General features: G+C 39.9%; 1 protein-coding gene across 2 annotated transcripts in view; it reads left to right on the forward strand.

Annotated features, from left to right (window-relative positions):
- Sfl (N-deacetylase and N-sulfotransferase sfl) overlaps positions 1-20,663 on the forward strand; it is a 193,688-nt gene that overhangs the window by 121,749 nt on the left and 51,276 nt on the right. For both annotated transcript variants that reach the window (XM_083048112.1, XM_083048111.1), the window contains one exon: positions 2,008-3,794. In XM_083048112.1, coding sequence (XP_082904238.1) covers positions 3,619-3,794 — 176 coding nt within the window. In that variant the 5' untranslated portion in view covers positions 2,008-3,618. The remainder of the gene's footprint in view (positions 1-2,007; positions 3,795-20,663) is intronic.

The raw sequence follows: 20,663 nt of genomic DNA on the forward strand, positions 1-20,663 counted from the left end.
CTAGATAGCCGAAATGAAATTGGATTCACCTGGGCAAACCCGGAGAACGAAGAAAAGCTAAGATTCTTTGGCGAGGCGGAGGAAGAAAGATGGTTTCGTTCGAACGAATAATCAGAAGGAAGCTCCCATAATCATTTTGCGCCAATCGAGTAGTTTCCTTGTGCAATCTCGGCCCTCGTGCACCTACGTGGCTTCTCCCTTTAAATCCGCGCACGTGATGCATTCGACTAACGACTCTCTCGGGGAGCTAAAACGTGTCTCTTGAATTAAGCACCCGGCACCGGGTAGATCTAGAAGGAACCTCGAAGGAATTATTTCTATGCAATAAACGAATCGACTCCACGTGGAGCGGAATTTGCGAGAAAAGTTGTTTCAATGCGTAAAGCCGGAAAATATTACATGGTTGAATGTGTGCTAAAGGGAATTAGGGAGATCTTAGTACGAATGTTTTCACATATATCTGAATAAAAGCGGGGTTGCCATAGCGATAAATTTTATTTACTGCTTTTGTTTAGCGAAATAAATAACCTTGGGGTTGCTTCAAGAATGTAGGAGATAGCGACTATATATATGTATTTTGTAATATCACCCACGTGAAAGATTATCTTATGACTTTTTTAAACATATATATATTTTAAACATATATATAATAAAATGTTATAAGCAAGAAAAGTACAGCGTTTCTCAATTTGCAATTTTTATAATACTATTTGAATTAGCTGCTTTTAGTATATTCTATCGATATTTAATTACATATTGCGTTAAAAACATTATCAGTTGGATAAATAATGCGTGACGTTGAAGAAACAATATGTATTCTATTCTATTTTCAAACGTACAACAATTGTCGTTGTTCAATTTTCGTGCATTGTGCTCGCGTCAAGCATTTGTTTCGCACCGAGTTTCATTTCGAGCGAACTATCTCATCATTACACGTCAGCGAGTCAAAGAACGGAGGATTTCGATCGAGAGTACGGTGGAATAGAAAAGCGGGGAAGGTATTGCCAAAGTTCGACGAGTTCCCCCCCATCCATCCATTAGCGTGTCAATCATTCCGGCCGTGTAATTAAATTCTATGCGCCAACGTCGCCGCGCAACGCGGAGATCTCCGTCCTTCGCGAGAGAGCGAGTCTCTTCCAAAGTTATCCGCTCTGTCCGCTGATTCCTCGAAATCAACCCCCCCACTCGGTGTGCGCGGACGATATCAATATTTTCTTGGAAAAATGTCGGGTCAGTTCCTGGGAGAGACGGAAGAGAAAGAGACAGAGTGAGAGAAAGAGGAGGGTGATATTCTTCCGGAAGGCCTCCTTGACATCGATTCTATACATTTCCACGTTTCTCCGCGTTTCTTGCTTCCGCTCCGCAGTCTCATTTTCAATTTATCCCCGGCGTCTTTTATCACATTTTTCGTTTTCCCCCTCCCCTTCCACCTCTCCGACGATGAATAGACTCGCGCGAATACAACAGATAAAACGAAAGTTTGTATCGCCGCGGGGTTGCTCGCTTGGGGGAGGCTCGAAGGACTGATTAATGGACTTTTTGCCGAGGGCGGATGTATAACCGGTGAGAAAAAATTAGTCGGGAGAAGGTTAGCGGCAACGGAGGAAGCTTGCGCCGCGCTATGGCTGTAGTACAGTCGATTAATTGGAGTTGTTGGCGCCCGTAATCGTCTGACCGCTGTTGTTTAATCGTTCCGAGATGACTTGCGCACGCGTATCATCCCTTTTTATATATTGTTATCGAGCGATTGATTGTTGTCAATATTGATTTGTAACTTTACAATAATTACGGCTGAAAAAGTAATCTTTGAAAGAGATATTTTCCGGTCCATAAACTCTTTCATATAAAATAGGGGTATTATTTCAAGCTTTAATTGATGACTGAAAAATCTCATATGTGTGTGTGTATACATCGGGTACCACCAACAATAATATCTCATTTATTTTCCTTTATATCGTCTTATCTCTAATATTCTCTAATATTCTCTCTCCATTCTGATTGTTGCAGAGCGATACCATGGGATTCGTGGTATTCCCCGACGCGAGAGAAGGGTCGCCGACGCAAAGAGATAAACTTTGAAAATTGTTTCGCGTAGGAAGAGAGAGCATTGCGCCTGTACATCGTTTCTAATTGACAGATGGAGAAAGGAGCCGGCGGGTAACTAGAAGCGGGAATGAGAAGAGGGTGGAAGACACGAAACGTTCGAAATTTACGAGTGAGTCGGTTTGCTTGTACGTCGCAGGGTCCAAGGTGGTGTCTAGGGGCGGTCGTGTGCACCATAACAAATGGTTGAGCCGTGAACCGACTCGCCGTGAAACGACACCGGAAACAGGCGGCAGCTATCTAGCGAGCGAATAGGAAAGGTCCGCGAAAACTTGTAAGAACACGCGGATGTGAGACTTTTCAAGGCACAGCCCGTCTGCCTGTCTCTTCCGCGTAGAGCGCAGAATTGTGCACGAAGAAGAGAGAACTCCGGAGAATAACGGAGTCGCATTTGTCGCCCTGAAATTGCACGAAGACAGGGATTCCTGGATCCTGGTCGACGATGAGACGGCGCGCGTTTTCCGACGATTCCGTGAGAGAATTTCGCGTCGCGATTTTTTAATACGCGCGATCCGGTATACCAAGGATGACGAGACGTCGCGCGGCACGACATTGAGAGATTTCGAGAAGCATCCGAGCCACGATAATCCGGCCAGATGGGTTAAAGGCGGCCGCGATCGACGGCGCGATCTCGTGCTGCTTGCAAAATGGCGATCGTAGCGCGTTCTCGAAAGTGCAACAAGTGGCGTACAGATCCTCGATGCTGAGACATCATCGATGTTACCCGATAGACGGAGGCGATTTGATCCGGGACCGATCACGACCGGAGGCTGGATCGAGGCTCTCGGACGGATAGATCGTCGTTGTTTCCTAGGGACGTGCGCGATGGATCGGCGAGATTAAGCGCGTCTAATGAACTCTGAATCCGTTTCTCTCTCCCGTCTCGAGTACGATCGTCTCGAAATTTCTTCGTCAGGGCTTTCTTTGCCGGACTAAGTAGATTTACCTGCACCAACGAATCGAGAGTCAAGAAACTTCGATGCGATGCTGTTGCTTAACCTCGTCAAAGTGTACTTCATTGATCGAGAGATCGAAAGGTAGTCGAAGAGTATCTCCGACCTCGGATTTTAACTTAATTCCGCTGGTTTCTCTCGAATATACGTATATATACGTACCGATACCGTCGAATGAGATACATATAAATTAGAGAATAATTTATACGACGGTTTTCTAAAGCGCGAAAAAGATTAACAATAATACAAATTAATATACGCGTTGGAACATCGCGGAGTCGTCAATATCACGCATAATTAATGCTCGAAGGAAGATTGCAAACGCGAGTCCATGGCGACGAAGACGTTCGATGTTGAACAGACGAAAGAGACACTTGCTGGGAATTGTCAACGATTCTTGAAACTGCTACGGAGTCTCCTGGAGCCTTCGGCGGATCCACTGAACAACGTCGCAACGGCGTTTACGTGCCGCAGGCAAACCTGACTCGCTCAAGGACGGACACCTTGCGATAATCCACGTCAAGGCGTTGTCGCATTCGCAGAGACGTCGTCGAGTAAGACGATGGTGATGAGGATAACCGCGAGCGAAGCTGGCGTTCCTCTACTAGGCGCCGTTGGTCCGCGCTACGTCGTCAAGCAGGCGACGGTGAAGCGATGCGTCCTGGCGCTACTTCTCATCTCCATCGCCAGCATATTCTACTACACTCATTACATCATCAGCAGCGGCCCGCTGTCTAGGTGAGTGTGAAAAATTCTGATACTAAAAAAATTATCTTTTAACGTTGATCTTTTTTTACAAATCGTTTTAAATCCATATTTTAGGAAATTACATGTGCTAATACATGTATTTTCCATATATTTGTACTTTTAATATTTTTGTGCAACACAATTTAAGATGATTTTCGAAGTATATTGTTCTTTAATTTTATTTAAAAAATTTACTGGAAAACGTCTGCGCGAGCAACAATGTTCGCGAGCATCGTAATCGGGATAATACTTGATACAAGGTTTTTATGCGTGGCATCTGTTGCAGACGAAAGTTTCGCAAACTTTTTTCCCCACAAATTTGACATGTTCAGAAAAACACTTCTACAACTTTTTCGGATTATGAATTTTTAAAATTTGACATTTTGCATGAAAATAAAACGTAATGACGTGAGAGTAGAATTACATTATTTTACTGAATTTATGATAAATCGTTTGAAGTAACGATAATCGTTTGAATTTTCATAATAGTACTTGCGATAATAGCGCGCAAATGTTAACGATCATTTAATGCAAAATACATCCGCGTAAGCGGGTTTTAATACCGAAACGATTAATATTGAATGCGGCGCGAGAGATGAGGTGAGTCGTTTGGCGCGAAATAAAGTAGAATGGTGACACTTTTAATTACTTCGTATGTAATCAAGCAAAGCAAAGCGGGCCAATTAGAACCGCCAGTTGGCTGACCATCTTGCTCGCTAGTTTGTAACTCTGAAATTGCGTGGTCGCGTGCAACGTCGTTGCTAATGGTAGGGCATCTTCTCCAAGGAATCTCTCGTGCACTTGCGCGTCGTAGACAATTTCCCTTGACGTCTTTTTATCACGCGGCAACGATCCAGAAAAGTGGAAACGTGAAATCAATGTAAACGAATGCATTTAACAATTATCCCGCGGGAATTGCTTTATTATAACAGTCACGTTATGCAAGAAATTTAATTGATTTTTATTGATCTTCAGCGACAGAAAATTCTTCTCTCTTTTTAGAGCGAAAAAATAGATTGTTGATAAGCATCTCGTTAAAATGGAGTAATTAAGGAAATACACAGATAGTGATAACACTTTATATACTCTCGATAATAGCCGAGTCAGTCGAGATAATCGCAAGTCAATTTTTATTAAGTCTATAGTCACGACAAATTCTAGTGCAGATAATAAACGAAAAAAATACATATATACAATTTATCATTGTTCGCGTGAAGATAATAAATAGAGAACACAGCATCGGAGCAAAAATTCTGTAAAAAATAATTTTTTTATTGATATAGAAATATTGGTAGTATCAAAAGACATTAATCTAACTTAGTGCAGCAACGTATTTTCATGCCTCGGAGTAATAAAATATTTTTGTCACGCAGCTAACACACCGTCCATTATATATAAATATACATATAGTTCTCTTATCAAGAAAATCGCATATACAGGAAAATTACACTAATTTCTTCTCACGATCGAAAAATAAAAGACACATGAACTCTCTTGGCTTTCTGTTTCGATCAAAAGATGACGTTAAAATTTTCCAACACTTTTTGCAAAATCCTTCCTTCCTAAAGAAAGGCATGTTAGGTCGATTCTCGAAAGTCTCGAAGTATTTTCTCTTTTCCGCGATGCTGATTAACTGTCTCGATACGTTGTGCGTTATATTTATAGCATCGAGAGGCTATTAATCAGCATCAGTCAGAGATAGTTAATCAGCATCGCGGAAAAGAGGCAACAATACTTGGGAGAATCGACTTAACATGACTTTTTTAGAAAGAGATTAGAACAACTCTCAAGCGCGCGTCATTCTTCGGTTTTGTATTAAAAAGAATATTTTTAAAAAATAATATAAAGTTAAATTAACTTCATTAATATTTTTTGACAGACATCAGCTGATTAAAGCGTTAATTTACTAATTAAATTTTAAAATAAAAATATGTTAAAGAAATTAAAATAATAATGTAAATAATATGTGATAATACTTTAAACTCGATTAATATTTTTTGACAGAAATCAGCTGATAACTGTCAAAAATATTAATCGAGTTTAAAGTATTATAATATATTATCTAAAATATATTAATATTTTAATTTTTATAACGTATTATTATTTTTAAATTTAATTAGCAAATTAACACTTTAATCAGCTGATTTCTATCAAAAAATATTAATCGAGTTCAAACAAACTTTATATTACTTTTTTAAAAATATCACTCTTTTTAATATAAAATTAAAGAATGGTGCGCACGTAGCGCACGCTTGTGTTGTTCTAGTCGAATTTAAAAATGGAATAAAAATAGTTATTCTTTGCACGCGAGCAATACAAACGAAGAACTTTTTGTAGCAGACAAATATCTTTTGTTGTTAATATAAACTAACCGGATATCCAAGAACTCGTATGCAGAAAGTTCAAGTAACTCGCGCGAGGACGAAATAGTTTGTGGACTCAGCAAATTGGCAGATGCCTTCGGTCTTAGAGACGATCCAATTTAAATCAAACACGAGCGCAAATATATATACATGTGCATATACGAGCATATACATATGTATGAGAGGAGGAGGTACACATACATATATATTCCCGCAATATAACTGTCCCAATTCCAGTTTTCTTCGATATCCTGCAATTCTGTAGCACGCATTCGGGCAGGGAAGTAAATTTGCAGTTAATTAGAGAAGACGAATAACCCCACGAATGAACCGAGACCTTTGTTCATTCGTGGCATTTCCACGGCACATTCAATCTGTCTCCGCGATAGCGAGACGACATGCAAGTATTGCATCCGTGGTATTTGTTCGAAATTTACTGTAATAATGATTATAATGTGTGTAAGTGTGAGGGTATAGGTGAGCATGCGCGCTCGCGAAATACAGCAACTCAAATTAAGCGTCTTGCGTGAGCGACAGGCGCTGATATTTCCAAAGGTGCGGAAATTATATCGTGTGACCGATGTTTTAGTCATTACGTACACGCCAAGTTTTTTCCACGCGGGAAAGAAATCGAAGTAATTAAAGTATAATTTCTCGCGCGCGCGCTACGCGACCGATCTCCTTGTCGGGTGAGAGCTTAACAAGTTTTCTTCGGCAAGTGGCCGACAAGGTTTCTGTTTTCTGAAAACCGAACATCGCTTACGTCAGCGGAAAAAGTTCGGAAAAATATATATTTTTCACGGCGTGACAGTGTGCTGCCGAGTTGCAAACAACTTCAAGAATGTAAACCGCACGTTTACACGAAACGGGAAGCACTCCCCCGACGCCGGATCATAATTTACTTTGCTGCAATACTAACAGACGTATTTGTTCCTATAAAATATTCGAAACAATTCTACTTCATATCGGAGACCGGAAACGAAAGAGAAAGAAAGAGAGAGAATTTATTATCACAATAATATACGTTTCAGAGACCGAGACATGGTCGCATAAATCGTCGTGCATATACGCTTTCGAGTTAAATGATAACGCTAAGATCTTATGCGGATCAATCTTAGCGGATAATTCGCGGCGTGATAGAATTCTGTAACTAAATCACGAGTACATACACGAGTGGTCCGCTTCTGTCGTCAATCAGGCTAATACAAACCGACATGGACATTGACATGTAATTTCACATGCTGGCAGCTTCGTAACTATCTATATAATCTACAACTGGACAATCTTATTGGCGACGGTATCTCCGAAACTGTATTTCGAGACATTGCATCTCGGTATTTATAATTGCACTGCCAATCTAGATAAGATCAGACGGACCGCGTGCGATTTGATTGAAACCTGGTACAACTGACGGGGAACTACTCGTGATTAATCGTCTAGTTCAACTATTTTATCCGTTTGCATTAAATCATTTAAATTCTTTTATCATTTCAAATCTTCTTATTAACACACTGTAGAGCTTTGATAAAATCTTTTGAATAATTTGAAGGAAATGACAATTAACGTGTTTATGTCAAATGCGAATTATTATATTATACAAAAATATGGACCACTATTTATATAAAATTATACGGGCATTATTATAGTAACAAGTGATAATTTCTCGCTCGGTATTTTGCATAAGAATATGGTGTTGGAACGAATATTTAAGCGACATTTTCTCAAAAAATGTCATTTTTTCTCCCTCAGCAAAACGCATTATCACGATGGCAGTAACAAATTAACGGAATCCACGGCGACGCACAACGTGGCAATTTTAGATCGCTCGTAGGATTCTGCCTCGTCGCACCGCCGCGATAGTGTCAGCTGTCGCGTCGTTTGCAGCTATGCATCGCCGTTTTTGTGCGCGGGCGCGTTATCACGCGATAAATCGTTGTTTTACATTTTGGACAGTGACGCGTAAACGCTATTTAAAGTAGGATGCTGAGACACAAAAAGGACGGCGGCGGCGGGTAATTTATCGTTAACGATGTCTTTCCTTCTTTTTTTTTCGGTATTGCAATGCGCGAGTCTTTCTCTCGCGAACCATGAAATATCTCACAGACTTCCGCTGACAAAAAAAGAATAAAAGTACATTTTCATCTGCGTTGAATAATTCTTTTACCGTTAATCCAAGAACTCGCGATTACACCGTCATCGCGATGTTTTTAATATACATATGTCGACGATGGATGCAGCAAATATTGGCAGTAGCGAAATATACCGTCGCGAAAAATCTGTTTTTCGCTTAAATGCGTATTATGTATGCGCGGAGTAAAAGGCGGAAGTGCAAGATTCATGTGCAAATACGAGGTGCGACTTTAGTCTATCTTTCTCTTCCTCTCTCTTCCTCTCTCTTTCTGTTTCTCTTTCTCTTTAATAAGATGAGAATCAATCGTCCGATCTATTCCGCGGTGCAAACGTGCATCGAAGAAAGAGAGGCGCACTCCCTCACTCATGGGACATGAAATGCGGCCGGATGTTTGTCGCACGCCCAATCAGCGTCAATTCAACCTTCTCCTCTCTCGACTGGCCTTATGTCGGCGCTAAGCTTCCCTCTCCTCTCACACACGCACATATGCACACAAATGTTCGCTGATTATTTTCTATATACACAAATAGAGAATGTGCACAAAAAGTGCAAAAAATAGATGTGCAGATTTAATCTTTATCAATAATATTCAATAATATTTACGATCTTGCGCATAATATTCATTAATAATGTAATCTTGTGCGTCATCACATCTTGATTATTTTATATTAGTTTAATATTGACTTTTATCTCTGCATCTTGCGAAATATTTATGAATGCGTCAAGATTTTGCCGCTGTAACGAATTCTTCGATGACATCCGCGTAAACATTAATTTAATTTCTGAACTTGCGATGCCGCAGATTAAAAGCAGACTTATAGTCCAGCTTACAATCTGAAATTAACTAATTAAATTGCGAACGCCGCGAAAGCTCTGTCGACGTGGCGGCCGGTATCGCGAGTATCGCAAGGATAGAGTTTGTTCAACGTAGCGATGCATTATTCATCGCGTTTATTCGCTCGCGGAGTTTCGATTATTTTTAACAATTATATTCTCGAAGTAGTGCATAGTAATTGAATTATGAAAACTTTGGTCGTGCAAATTTCTTGGGGAAATTTTCTCGCGAAATTTATTCAGAGATATTAACTTAAGTTTCAACGTTAACTTGTGCTTCGGAGATTACAGATCTTCTAATAATTAATTTTTACATGTAAAAAGTATCGATCGCGAAAAAGTACAACTTTTTAGCGTCAGCAAGCGTATGGGGATGATTTCGTTTGACTTCAATTAAGGATAATAACACATTCTCCTCAATGAATCTCATAATTGAGATTATTGAGCGCTCACGTTTTTGTTTCGTAATTAAATTGTCGACGCAATTATATAAACCTCTCAATATTTACGTAGATCGAGCATACGGATTCGTGTGCATCGAGCGAAAACAATTTTCGATGGAAAATGCGAAATAGCGGTATCTGCAAGGATTACGGGATACCTTGAAAGTTTGAAGAGACAGAGACAATATACTGGCAGAACAAACATAATTTTCGACGTATCCCGATTTCGATGCTTGTTCTCCCAATAGAGCAATATATCGCGAAAGAAAGTAATATATTGTACGCGACTTTGCCCGCGAAGGATAATCGCAAAGGACGACGACAACGGAGGAGAATCTTTCGCTTTATCGACTTCCGAGGCCATCAGGGAGTGGTCGACAAAAGTCACATTCGATGTTTATTTTTACGACAGTCCACCCAGTTTATACTGCTTTTCTAAAAATTGATTTTAATTCTTTTATGTATTATATAAGGATGTTCTCTCTCTCTCTCTCTCTCTCTCTCTCTCTCTTTTATTTATATTATTTTAATATAGCACATGTTGATATATTAACATGCAATTATAATATTCATAATATCATATTAAATTTATAAACGTAATAATAGCGATATTTCTCATAGAAATGTGTTTATAAAATATCTCGAAAATGCACAAGTGCAGTAAAGCAAATCGAACTAAACTAATTCGCGACATTCGTATTTTTGTTTCGCTTTCTTCTACATATCGCTTTCTTACTACACTCGCTTGACAGATGTTCTCCATTTTCACACGCACAATTGCATCCTAACTCGGTCTACGATCTCGTTTGTCATACGAAATTCCGACACGGCGACATTTCGCAGACGGCATCGAGCGGTAATTATAACACGTATAAATATACAAATAAAGTATCTATTACAAGAATTATTCCCCCTAACAAAATTGAATTTTATCTCTCATAATGAATGAATAAAACGTTCGCGTAATTGAGGATTGCCGTCGTTATCGTAGAAATGTCAAATGTCTCTCAATCTCCGCGTTTATTCTTTTAAGTTGCAATGACGCACGTGACGCAGCGGAATTACTGCAGTAAGGCATAAGCAGTCACTTGATAAACGGAAATCTGTTATTCTACTAATAATGCAAAGTTATGCCCGAGAAATATGAAAGAATATTAATCGGCAAAAATCTCGTTGATGTAACTCTCTGCATAGAAATAAGTAATGGTTACTTTCAATAATACTTCAACGACCGCTATGCTGTATATTCAATCGCTATTTGCTATTCAAATTGTAGATGATACGTAATAAATGAAACGTACACGAGCTGTTCGCAATATCATTTTCATCGATTTTGTTTCGCTCGCGCGATGTCAATTTTGCGACATTTATTCCACAACGCCATATTTATAAATGCGCAAACGCGTACAAATACATGAAACAATTCGTTTAGCAAGCAAACCGTTTATTTACACCACGCACGCGCGGGAGATTATCGTGTAATTTCAATGACTTTTTCGCGATAATGAGACTCGAGCGGACTTTGACGAGAACAGCGGGGAAAATATCGAAAGAGACATACCGCGCTCGATAAAGTAATACGGTATCGCGTCAATTCTCTTTTGTACGGGCAAATAAAGGGGTTTTATAGTCGTCGCACGAAAGATCGTGAAAAAAAGGTACGGGGAAAATGGAAACAGTCCGGGTCGCCTCCAATAATTGGAATCCTAATCAATAGAACGCAATCAGTCAACCATGATGTATCGTTCAAGGGAGAGGCACAATTTATATATACGCGTATATAGCGCATACATCTAGGTAGGTAGATACACACATACACGCGCATTTATAGATGCACCCTGCGTCGTATGTATCTCTATCCACGGGGTGCTCCACTTGGACACAAAGAATTATTGACTCCCATTCTACTCCGGAGTTACCCACGTCATCTGTCTGTCCATCGGGCTTCCTTCCACCCACGTTTGCGTCCTTCTACATCCGACCGTGTCATATATCAACTCTGCACAATTCGAAACATATCGCCGAAACATACCGTCTTCTCCTCTCTTTGTGTCTTCGTCGATTCTTCTCGCGTAAAACTCGTTTTTATCGCTATCCGTGCGCCTCAAAATCTTTTTACATCGATACGTTACGGGGCTGGAAAGAGGTATGGAGACGTACGACGAAAAATCACCTAGGTTCGGCTTTCAGAAAGACAGGAGAACGGAAAAATCCGGCTGTGCTCCATGCTTTTACGGCGATATATTTACTGGCTCCCCCGATGCGCGACATGACTTATATCGCACCGAGTATCGCACACTGTACACCACATTGTTGTTGAAACGAATTTGCTATCTGAGGATGTACTTGTATCTATAGTATCAATATAACATTCTTTCATCGCGTCAATCCGCGCGTTATCAAATGTTATGAATCAATTGATATTGCTCGCCGATTGCCTCTTTTAATTATTATTAAAAAAAAAAAAAAAAAAAAAAAAAACGACGATGATATGAACTTTCATTGATTTATAGATATCGTGCACGCGATTTTAATTACATTAATTTTACAAGTTACTGAATATTTAAGTATATAAAATCACTTACTAATTTTCCTTTTAATTATCGAGAATGATTGATTTACATAAAGAGAGATTTATCTACATATAAGTACGAATATTAATACTATAGATAAATAAAATCTCTGTTATATATTTTCTCTTCATGGACCTAGATTGATCGCACGATACTGTTCACGCTATTCTTGCTCTAACATCGATAAGCGAAATTTCCCTCCCAAGTCGCTCTCTAATGTGTCCCGTCCTATCGCAAGTTCGCCGCAGGTAGTTTCGTAGGGCGAACTCGTGCGGTAAAGGACTCCGCATCACCGTGTCAGTTTTGCGGGGTCCTTTACTCCCTTTACGGAGGTGTCCCGACACAGTCTCGCGTTAATTTCGAGACGCGGTATGATTAAACACGTGATTAGCGTCTGCCTTTGCACGCCGGAACACACCCGCGTATCTCCGCACACAAGTCTTTTAGACCAGATAAATTAAGCTCACACTTCCATACAGTACTTGTGTGTAAGTGAGCTGTACAGTGATCTATATGCATTTGCATATGCGTGTGTGTGTGTGTGTGTGTTTGTACGTGTATATGTATATTATACCTACACACGAGTGTATCAGCTGCCGTTAAATAGTACACAGTATAACATCCCGACGAGCTGAACACAGGAGTGTATGAGAGCCCACCGACACGCAAGTATATGGAGAATAACAGCGACACTGCAGGAGATTTGTGCGGCGTCCAAGGGTTAATTCATGGAAATCTACCTGAGCCACGCCCTTCAGAATGAATTGCACGTCACGAGATAACGTGGCGAACTATGCGGCTCGCGTTACCTCTTACATCGCGCGCTTTATTAACGATTGTTGCCCCGCGAGCGCGATTCACCAATTTCTTCTCGCATTTTTTTTTACGCTTCTCTCGTGGGAGCGAGCGCAGCTTGCGTTCGCGTACGGCTGTGAACATCCTGTGGTGTTTTTCGTATTGATCGTGCCGCGTTTCGCGCGTCATGTTGCGAGTCCACCAAGTTCGGCAAAACCGCCTGTTCGGATAGGATTCGTTGATGCGCGAAGATCCCGGCTCCGTATCAGTAACTGAATCTGCTAGAGTTATATTGCCATTGCTCTAAACTGTCCGTAAATCTCGTAGTTTATAAATTGTATTGTTGTGACGCTCAATTTTGATTACCCCCGCATTCTACGCCGCTAATATGAGAAGAATTGTATCGCGATAGTGGTCCGATATTATTTAGAATATTATTATATTGTTGTAATGTTATGGAATAATTATTATTAAATAATAATTGTTGAAAAATTATATACACAAAATTTGCATAATATTTTAGAGAAAAATTACACAATCAATTTTTTGCAATTAAATTTTATAGTTGTACTTTATATTAAATATAAATGGTGATATATTAGCAAACGCACGCGCGCGAATGATTTAATCTTTGTTTGCATGTATGTATATTATATATGTAGAAGAGGAAATTCCACGTAATTCCTCGTTTCTGACGTTATAATTCTAACATGCAGTGACTAGCACAAAGCCTTAAAGGCGATCTTGTTACGTTCGATGACTAATTCGTTGTCGTTCCTCGGTGAAACCGTCTCTTTGAGCACGTAGCTTCCTGCACGTGGTATTAGATACAAGGTATTGGATATCGTATGTGCACGCTGGTTGGAGCTACAAGGGTATCGCAAACGTTTTGAATGGAGCTTTGCAAGGGGCCATACAGCCGAGATACAGCCGATACAGAGGTATCCGCAAGTGGACATTGTACAATGGCGGCGCGCGTTTGCGTCATATCCTACAGCTAATTCATCGAAATCCACCGAAACCACCCATGTCCAATAACGGGCGTTATGCGTATACCCTACGTGGTATATGCGCACACCCTCGATTGGGATCACGGATCGAGGACTAGCCGTGAGCTTGGCAGGCTATCACGCTGATTGCCGCTCGTGAGATGCGCCTGATCATATGTTACAAGTGCGGATGCGATTAACAACGCAATCGTTCACTGGTGGAAAAACTCTTCATGCAATTGACGAAACCTTGTTTTATATATATGTATATGCATTTATATGTATATAAAAGGTCGAGAAACGCGATATAATTAAAATTGAAAATCTAGGACGTTGCTTTTCACGAAACTTTAGCTGTGTCTCTTTTTGCAATATTACATTTCGAAATCAATAGACGAGTGCATCTACGTATAATCATCTTTAACGCATGCACAAGTGCATACGAGATCGCGCCTGTAGTCGACCAAGCGAAAACTTGTTCTTTTCTCCTTTTCGAGACAAGTAGTATCAAGGTTCGTATGTGCGTCAGGTTCGTGTTCGCTAATTCCGTGCTTTAGGAAAAAACGAGTCACCGACATTGCAATGCGCGCCGTGTTTCCAATATGTACTTTTCGGTCGCAAAACCAGAGAGAATCGAACGATATCGAGAGTAGTACTCGATACTCGAAGCTATTAATTCTTCGAGGGGTGGGAAGGAGGGAGAGGAGGCGAGAGGTTATCGACTCACCCCCGAACCGCATTTTGTGTTTCGATTGTCGCGTGTACGCACGTTTCATCTCCCTTTGTACGTCCGACTGTTTCTCGGCGATTTGTTTGTGTGTGTGTGTGTGTGTGTGTGTGTGTGTGTGTGTGTGTGTGTGTGTGCGCACATTGCGCCCGGTATATCTAGCGTAACGGAAATCCTGCACGGCCAGGTATACATGCCCCCGGGTATATTTACACCGGAATCGATGAGAATTACGAGTTAACATCGCCGGTACACCACGACCATCCGTACCGGAGGCCACCCTCAGGATTGACAGAATTAGGGGCGCTTCTCACGCACTCACGAAAGCAACAGGACAATGTTAATGGCCTGGATGTGCATACCACATTGTGCCGCGACGGTCCAGCCCGGAATGCGCGACGATTTGTGACACGGTCACGTGACACGTATTATTTAGTTGATGGATCAGCGACTCGTTGTTGCAATGAATTAACGCGTTTAATTAGATTTACGTACAGAAGCGGTCAAAGCGCCGCGTCGTATTGTTTCGTTACATTACATTACATAAAATCTGTGAGGGATCGTTTCCCTCTCTTGTCGCGATAAAAATCGATATTGCCAGAGGACCAATAGAGATTATTCTTTTATATAACACAGAGTGTGTATAATCAAACTCTAGAAAATATTCTAGCAAATTGAGATAGCTTTGATCTCGGGTGTAACTCTGATCAAACGTTAATATTTTGTTCGCTGGAAAGCGCGAATATAAAGACGCGATTTTATTCGATAAAAGACAACGCTTATATACTTGCCCGGCCGGTGATATTCATTCATTTTCAAACAGCGATATCTGATCAAAGAAAACGTTCTACCAAAGCGATCGGAACGTAAAAATAAGAGCGATTAAAGATAACGCGATGAAAATTATGACGTCGTGCAATCAATGCACCATTATACCGTTTCGAATCACAATTTTACGATCTATCGTAAAATTGTAATTCGTCACGCGTTTTTTCTCGAATAAGCGTCTTTAATAAGTGCAAATCTTGACATTAACGTACGCGCACTTCCTCTATGATCGTGAATTAGGCGAGACCGTGATTAGCGCGCGATATCTAGCGGAACCGATATACGGGTGGCTCGCACGGTTTCCAATTTACTCGTAATTGCGGAGCTTTTTATTCATTCGCCATCTTTCAATCCATGGCACACGCACATACGCGATCGCCGATTAAATCCTACGGATCGTTCTCCTCCGTCCTTCGAATAAACGGACCGGTGGCGGCTCTCCAGCCGAATGCTTTCCGAGTTTTTGCTCAACCGTCACTAATGAGACCGCACCACCCGCGGCCTTTCCTGCGCTTTTCCTTCTTCGCTAGAGAATGAGATGCACGTACATACCCTACCTGTATGTGCGACTTTGGCGTAAATCGTCATGGCAGGGCGCGAGGAAGAGGGATGAAAAAAGCGAGAGGTATCGCGGCGGAGAGAGCCTCAAATTACACCACGCGGACACGCGCTTCTCTCTTTTCCTTTCTTTTTTCTTCTTTTTTTTTTTTGCCGACTCGCCGGCAATTACCGCTCGATGCCGTCTGCGAAATGTCGCCGTGTCGGAATTTCGTATGACAAACGAGATCGTAGACCGAGTTAGAACGCAATTGTGCGTGTGAAAATGGAGAACATCTGTCAAGCGAGTGTAGTAAGAAAGCGATATGTAGAAGAAAGCGAAACAAAAATACGAATGTCGCGAATTAGTTTAGTTCGATTTGCTTTACTGCACTTGTGCATTTTCGAGATATTTTATAAACACATTTCTATGAGAAATATCTTTTAGAAATATCTATAGAAATAAATTTTCTATAGATTTTAAGTAGCTCTGAATCTGCCAGATCTCTCTTTCTCTCTCTATAACAATTTTTAATATGTTCTAAATATTAAATTTCTTTTTTGATATAATATTCTCAATTTATAAAAAAGATATAGCTTAAAAGATTCATAAATTTGTAATTAATCAATTAAACATGTCTGGAAATTAAATTGTCTTCTTCAGATTAAATGTTTAATTTAATTATGATATTAAAATGTTTTTACATTTTATTACACTCAAAAAATATATTACCTCTTTCTATACATTGTTTTCTATTAATGAAAAAAAAAAGAAATAAAGAGCTTTTATTGAAGGATTATTTTTTCGCCGAGTTTTATACTATAAAGATATGAAAGTGGAATATAGTTTTTTTTTTATTGATAGAAGCTTTTTGCGTAAAAATTTGTTTATGAGAAATTGTTTTAGATCAAAAAATTACTTTTTAATTTGATAACTTAAATCAATTTTTTTTACTTCTTTATATCTTTTTGGCACTATTTATACGTATGCAATAACGCTATTATCAAATTACAATAACTATTTATATGATCAAAAATAGGACGATTTCCAGACAAAATTGCAATTTTATTTGCATCCGCGTGATATTCGATATCTATGCAAATTATTATTGTGACCATAATTGAGATAATAAAATCATCAAAATTATGTTACGCCGATTATAAACATTCTTAATCTATCGGTTTAATGAGCAAGCTTTTTAAATGCGCGTTTCTTTTCCGCGATATTGAATAGATATACATATGTATGTCGAAAAGAGTTATCCAACTGACTTCTTAAAAACTTTGTTGTTTCTATGCATATCTTATAATATGACATGAACATCAATTATAATTAAAGCCGGAATTAAATACAAGCAATCTGCGAGGAAACGAGTGCAAATAAAATAGATTTTAACTAAGGCTTATTCTCAGGATGCTCAGCTCCGATTATTTTCGTGCAATCATCGTTAAGTGCACGTCTATATCTTCTACCGTAATGTCTTTCATATTCCTCAAATTTGCAACTTTGCGATTGATAATTTTGACACGATCGTTTACCGAATAATCGAATATCCATTTGATTATCCGTTCAAATTCTCATCACGAATAATGCCGTCAAAGTAGCTGTCACGTAATTACGCGTCATACATTAGACGCGGATGAAGATTAAGGAGAAACGCCGCCGTCAGGAATTTTGCCAGTCAAATTCGAGCAGCTACTGAGCCATTAGAGGCATTTCCGCCTAATTGTTTCATCGCTCGAGCACTCGAGTGTCTGCTGCCAGCTCGCGTTTTCCACCAGACCTCGGCTCAGAAATTACAGGCGTATCAAAGTGGCACTCCTTTGACGACATATTAATCATTGCCCTCTCTCTTTCCCCTTCCGGAATGATACGAGGGAGGATATAGCTTATTAAGGTTTCCCTCATTTGTAATCTCGATTACAAATGTATAACAGTTGTTGCAATTCGCGTTCGGCTCATCGTAATTATATATTACACTGTTATTTTGCGCGATATTCGATCGCTGCAAGTGATTACGCATTTACGATATGACATTAATAAGGCTTTGTATACGCGAAAATGTGTTCGCCGCTGGTCGAACGCATATCGTAAAATAACGCAATTATTGGACTAAAATTATTACAGAGTTGCTGAGTAATTGGGATCTCCCGGCTTCTTTTCAAGGAAGCATTGCATTGTTCGACACCAACCGATAGCGCTCGTGCATGTAATGCAACGCGTTTACAACGTTTCCCGCTGCGAGCGAGTAAAAACCTCGCGAGAGTTTGTGTTCGCGTCCCCTCTCGTATTCTCGTATACAGCCCTTCGAAATCCTCCTCCCTTTTCGCGCGCTCCACTTTCGTCTCCCTCAATTTATCGCCTGTATATCGGGATTGTGCGAGTGTATTTCGCGGATCGATCGATCGATAGCGAGAGAACGAGCCTTTAATTAGCGCAAATTAAAAACTTCCGTACGGCTGGATATGGAAAGTAAAAATTTCGTATAACAGAGACGAGAGATGCAGACACGAATTGATCCGTGAAACGCTCAATTATATCTACGAGAGAGAGAGATATTCAAGCTTACTTTATATCGTGTAAAAAAACGGCTTTGTTGCGAAAGATTTTTTTCTTTCTTTTTTTTTATTCGCTTTTGAAGAGACGAATCGCACATATATCGCCCAGTTACTGCAGTTAAAGATAGTTATTTCTATCGAAATTCAAACTTTTACACCTCACGGATCACAGATTGTTTTTTTTTAGCAAAAGTTATTTTTAGCTCAGAGTAGAAATAAACAGAAACGATTGAAATGGCAGAGTTTGTCATTATTTAGATACTATGTATAGATACCTCGACATTTAAAAGAAAAGCTGTGCAGGAACGAACGATTTTAAATCGGATTGTCAATTTAAATAATCACTTAATACGGAACCGTCGGTAGAAAGATTGCGAATGAAATCCTGTTTATATCAGCGTTAACGACATAATGAAGTGAAAGTATTTTGCTGCAACGTTTATTTTGTTCAATTACATTTGGCAGCCATAATAAAAGCACACACCATGAGCCAGAGAGTGGATTCTGCAAGCCTGTTTACAGCCTCCCGTATATCAGCCTTACGAGCAGTTAACAGAAAGAAATAGCCGCAATCCTTTGTGTCTAATTCAGCCACTTAACTGTTAGTTACGTTTGATGATTTACCATCTCGAACATTTTACATGTCGATTTCATCTGTGTAATTTAATTATTCATATATTCGTGTAGCTAAAGCTTAAAAAATACGATATTTTTTAATTAATTTTTTTTTAAAACACATCGTGTTTTATACGATATTTTAACGTTTTTTGCATATTCCGTTTGTAATAATGTTTACATTTTTTCAGAGATGCTCGTTCATAATCTTCCATTTATAATTATGCACATTTTTCGAGTCTTCTCTCTTTTACGCTGAAAATTCTAATCCGAAAAAATAAATGTAATCGTATTTAAAGATTAAAATGTAGAAAGCTTTAGAGGAACATTTTTTTCTGGACTTTGCTCGTATATCTGCCGCGCGAATCGAGAAACTTAATTAAGAATCGACGGCATACGGCGTGAGTCAAATATCGGTCCTCCATGCTCCCGAGAAGTATATTACGAAATTTACCACGGCTGTACCGCGCTCATTTCAAATCGATACGACCACAATTCCGATGCACTGGCCGCGGGAAACCGATATGAAGAAACCGCGCGATCGCAGTGGATGAATTCAATTGAAGACCACAAAGCTTATATTGTCCACTTTCCCAAAATTTGCGATAAGGTCGGGCAAATTTTTTTGATCACACGCTAATTTAGATAAATTGCTCAAATTTATTTTACTCTTTAAAATTGAATTAAAAATAAATGCATTGTGTATTTTGATGAATGCACTTTCGGTCGATAATAATAATGCACAATCGGACATAGGATTGCAATTCTCACTCTTATTATCGAGAGTAATTGAAGATTGTGAGTTCTTCTATACCACTCACAATTCCCAATGTCGTATCGCGACTAAACGAGATTTGCCACAGTGCTGAAAACTGGTCGGATACAGTACCCCAGAGACGAGTCACAAGTCGTCCAAAAGAGCTCAAAGCACGAAAGAAGAGACGCGAAAACGGTGAGAACAGATGGATGAATAGATGTATAGATAGATAGATAGATAGATATATAGATAGAGATGGGGAGAGAGAGAGAGAATACCGCGACTTCCTGAAGAAGTAATTTCTGTCGCCTCGAAATCAGTTTCGCCGGACGTCCGTAAATTGCCGGATGCCCCTTCGCGTCGAATCGACCGGGATTCCACCTTCTGGTCACCTTCGCCACTCAATCAGAGGATAGAAGTCCGCGCGCGAACGCGTTGCTTCGAGGGAGGAATCTTTTCTCAAAGTTTTTTTCTCATTCTGGCGCGACCAAAAGAGAGCATCCCCTGATAATTCCGTTCTCTTGGGACTTCCCTTCGATTTTCACCCCATTCCGGTCGTTCCGTTACTGGTCGATTGACGGAGCAGTTTCGAACCCTCGACTTTTGCCCCCCTTTTCCCTCAAAGCCGACCCCCTTTGCGTTGCCACGCGAAGAGTAAAACCGTAGAAGCAATTTACTATCGTGTGGCTTCGGTCACGTACCTGATGGA

The sequence above is a fragment of the Prenolepis imparis genome, unplaced genomic scaffold (genome assembly GCF_030444845.1).
Source record: "Prenolepis imparis isolate NDT839.2.m4 unplaced genomic scaffold, iyPreImpa1.0 SCAF_10, whole genome shotgun sequence".
NCBI classification, from domain to species: domain Eukaryota; kingdom Metazoa; phylum Arthropoda; class Insecta; order Hymenoptera; family Formicidae; genus Prenolepis; species Prenolepis imparis.